At 40.3% G+C, this 3,547-nt stretch overlaps 1 protein-coding gene across 1 annotated transcript in view; it reads right to left on the bottom strand.

The window, feature by feature from the left end:
- Window positions 1–3,483, bottom strand: part of LOC108513794 (ATP synthase subunit alpha, mitochondrial-like) — a 50,901-nt gene extending 47,418 nt beyond the window's left edge. Inside the window, 1 exon segment of the mRNA XM_017849662.1 lies at window positions 3,417–3,483. Coding sequence (XP_017705151.1) covers window positions 3,417–3,483 — 67 coding nt within the window.
- Between the last annotated feature and the right edge of the window lie 64 nt (window positions 3,484–3,547).

Raw genomic sequence — 3,547 nt, 5'->3', positions numbered from 1 at the left:
AAAAAAAAAAAAAAAAAAAAAAAAAAAAAAAAAAAAAAAAAAAAAAAAAAAAAAAAAAAAATTCTACTAAAATGCAAAGAAATAGTTGATTGTAGGTGGCAGAGCCTTCTGAGATCTCTCTGGCAGTTTGAAAATACGCCCTTAAATTCTTTGACACTTATTTAAAAATAGAATCTAATTTCCCTCTCTTTGAATATGGGCCAGATTTAGTGGCTCACTTCTAATGACTGTAATATGGTAGAAATGACACCATCTGACTTCCTCAGCTCAGTTACAAAAGGCCAAACACCTCTGCCTGGCTCCCTTCTGCTCTCCTGGGACACTCACCATTGGATCCATCTACTATGCTGAGAGGAAGCTGAAGAGCCACATGGAAATCCAACAGCTAGCATCAACCACTAGACGTGTGAGTGGATGAGCCTGCAGATGATCCTTGCCCCTGGTCTATGAGCCATCCTCAAACCATGCAGAGTTATTGCATATTCATGAACAAAATAAATGCTGTCATCTTTTAAGCCACTAAATTTTGTGTGGTTGTTCTGTGGAAATAGAGAGCCAGAGCAAGCCCATTCAACCATTTGTCTTGGGGTTCCAAATAGAAAGCATCTTGAATAACGTAGATAAAACAACAGTAAATCCAAATGCAGACACCAAACATATCCTAGAGGAATCTTGGAGAACTTTAGTCTTGCTGCTTTTTATTTTCACATCTCATCAGCAGTACTGACATTCCATCAGGATCAATAGAGAATTAACAATGGAGTTAGTATTTCTCCCTTTATTAGTTTGGGAAAAAGATCTGATAATCCGGCGCACTCCCTTTGGTATCATCCTATCCTTTATCACAGGCTCCTCACATTTAACATGCCCTAAACCAAATGTTTTTCTCCTACACATTGACTCCTCCCCGCATGATTCTCATCATTATCAATTCAATTTGACTTAGAGATCTATTCCTTTCTCCCCTCCTTCCCTACAGTCAATCATTAAATCTTGTAGATATTATCTCCTAACACTGATCATTTGCTATAACTCATCAAATTTCACTAATAATAATCAAAGCAATAATACATTTGATAAACTCCAAAGAAAGATTTTTTTCTTTTTTCTTTTTATATGGGGTCTCTATCACTCAGGCTGGAGTGCAGTGGCACCATCTTGGCTCATTGCAACTTCTGCCTCCCGGGTTCAAGCGATTCTCCTGCCTCAGCATCCCTAGTAGCTGGGACTACAGGCATGTGCCACCACGCCCGGCTAATATGTTCGTACTTTTACGAGAGACAGGGTTTCACTGTATTGGCTAGGCTAGTCTCAAACTCTCTACCTCAAGCGATCTGCCCGTCTCAGCCTCCCAAAGTGCTGGGATTACAGCTGTGAGCCACCATGCCAAGCCAAAGAAAGATAGATTTTTAAAATGTTTCTAATAATAGAGAAAGTAAAGATGCTACATTAGAACACATTATCTGTTCCCCTTGCCAAAACTGCAAATTATTGTTTTGGATTGTGAAAATATCCAAATGCAGAGTACATAGAAGACTGTAATGACTTCCTTTAATGTGTACTCATGGAAACTCAGGATCAGCAGTGACTTCTCAAAGACCCCACATTCGCCTGCTTCTGTTGCGCCCCTCTCAGGTGCATATGTTCCGTTTTCTTCGTAACTCTTTCCAGGCATGGTCCAGGTTAATATCCTGTCGGTCTTTCCACACACTAGAAGTTAGTCTATTCATATACGGGGCAATGGATCAGAAAATCAGGGAAGAATCCAAGGAAATCAAATCACCATGTATCACTAATAAACTCGTATTTATTGCTTATCTATCAGCAGATGCTTCTAAAAACATCCATGACCAGGCCCCACCACAGTCCCATTAAATTAGTGTCTGGGGAAGGGCTCAGGCCTCAGTACGTCCAGAGCGCTGCCGGTGACACCAGTGAGCAGCCAAGGCTAAGAACCACCAGCCAGGGTGCGCCTACTATTATGAAGGTGTTTTGAGAGATATACAGAAAGCACCTCAGATAAATTCTGTAAACATCTCTGTAATTGAAAAAAGTTATAATCTGTGAGAGGGAAAACACTAATTCAATGCATTTTTTACTAACTGGACCAATTGTTTTACTAAAACAAGTGTATATTGTAGGCTTTATGGTACAGTTTCTGTATTGAAAGAATGTACAGCATCTGTGAGACGGAATGGCTTTTGGGTTTTGGTGGGTGTGGAGTCTAACCTAACCAATATTTTGAGTAAAATGTTAGAGAATGAAGACACTGATCTTTGTTTAAATCTTATTTTCTCCATTCATTGATGTGCTGAAGATAGCAAGCCACAACTTACGAGGACCTAATATTGCGCTCGTGAGCACATACCTTCTGCTGTTTTCTACAACAAAGAAGGCAGTATCTCGGCATTATCATTCAGGCTTCCAGCAGAAAAGGTGCAGGCATGAGCTCAGAGAAGCACCACTAGCGAAGCCGGGGGGCCCCGCAGCCCCCCGACAGAGAGGTGAGATGACTGGTGGGTGTTCTACACTTTGTAACTGAAACATTTGGAGGCTCACTATTACTTTGCCTTTCATTTCCTTGTAGGAAACTATAGATTCAAATGGGTTGGTATGGCTGGTTAGTTTTCATTTCTAACTTTATGTTTATTTAAAAATTGGATACAATTCATGCTGACTGTATTTTATTATATACAAACATATCCATCTTTACTTCCATTTATCCTACAACAAATTCTACTCATAGTATCTATTTAACTCGTACTATTTATTAGAAATGATGAAATAAAATTGTTTCTTAATTTTACTTAAATATAATAAAATATATTCAGTATTGTTTAACTCTTATAATAATTGCATAGAAATGAATGTATACATTTATATATTTTTTCTTGAACAATCAAGAGGAAAGACATTCTCTGCTATAATATGAAGTGTCAAAGGTGATTGTTGGGCCGGGCGCAGTGGCTCACACCTGTAATCCCAGCACTTCAGGAAGCCGAGGTGGGCGGATCATTTGAGTTCAGGAGTTCAAAACCAGCCTGACCAACATGGAGAAACCCCGTCTCTACTAAAAATACAAAATCAGATGGGCATGGTAGTGCAGTCCTGCAATCCCAGTTACTCAGAAGACTGAGGCAGGAGAATCGCTTGAACCCGGGAGGTGGAGGTTGCAGTGAGCCGAGATCACACCACTGCACTCCAGCCTGGGCGACAGAGCAAGACTCCGTCTCAAAAAAAAAAAATAAGGAAAAGGAAAAGAAAAGAAAAAAAAAGATGATTGTTGGGGATATAAATAGTCTATTTGTTCCTATAAAAAAAACTTTCATAAATCCCCTGGCATATAGGAAAGGTAGATTGAATGCTGATGTACCGGGCCTCATGACTAATTCTCCCATTTGCTCAGGGTGCTCTACCACCAAGACCCTTTCGGAGAGCCATGAGCGCAATGCTGACTCCCGCTCTGCTCTCGCTGGCCCCCATGCCAGATCTCCATGTGGCTTCTGGTTGTTCCCATTGCCCGTTCCAATGTGGGAAGTTGCTTATA

This window comes from Rhinopithecus bieti, unplaced genomic scaffold, assembly GCF_001698545.2.
Source record: "Rhinopithecus bieti isolate Rb0 unplaced genomic scaffold, ASM169854v2 scaffold_33401, whole genome shotgun sequence".
In the NCBI taxonomy this organism is placed as follows: domain Eukaryota; kingdom Metazoa; phylum Chordata; class Mammalia; order Primates; family Cercopithecidae; genus Rhinopithecus; species Rhinopithecus bieti.
Note: the sequence above shows the minus strand (reverse complement) of the source record. Positions and strands in the feature narration are given on the sequence as shown.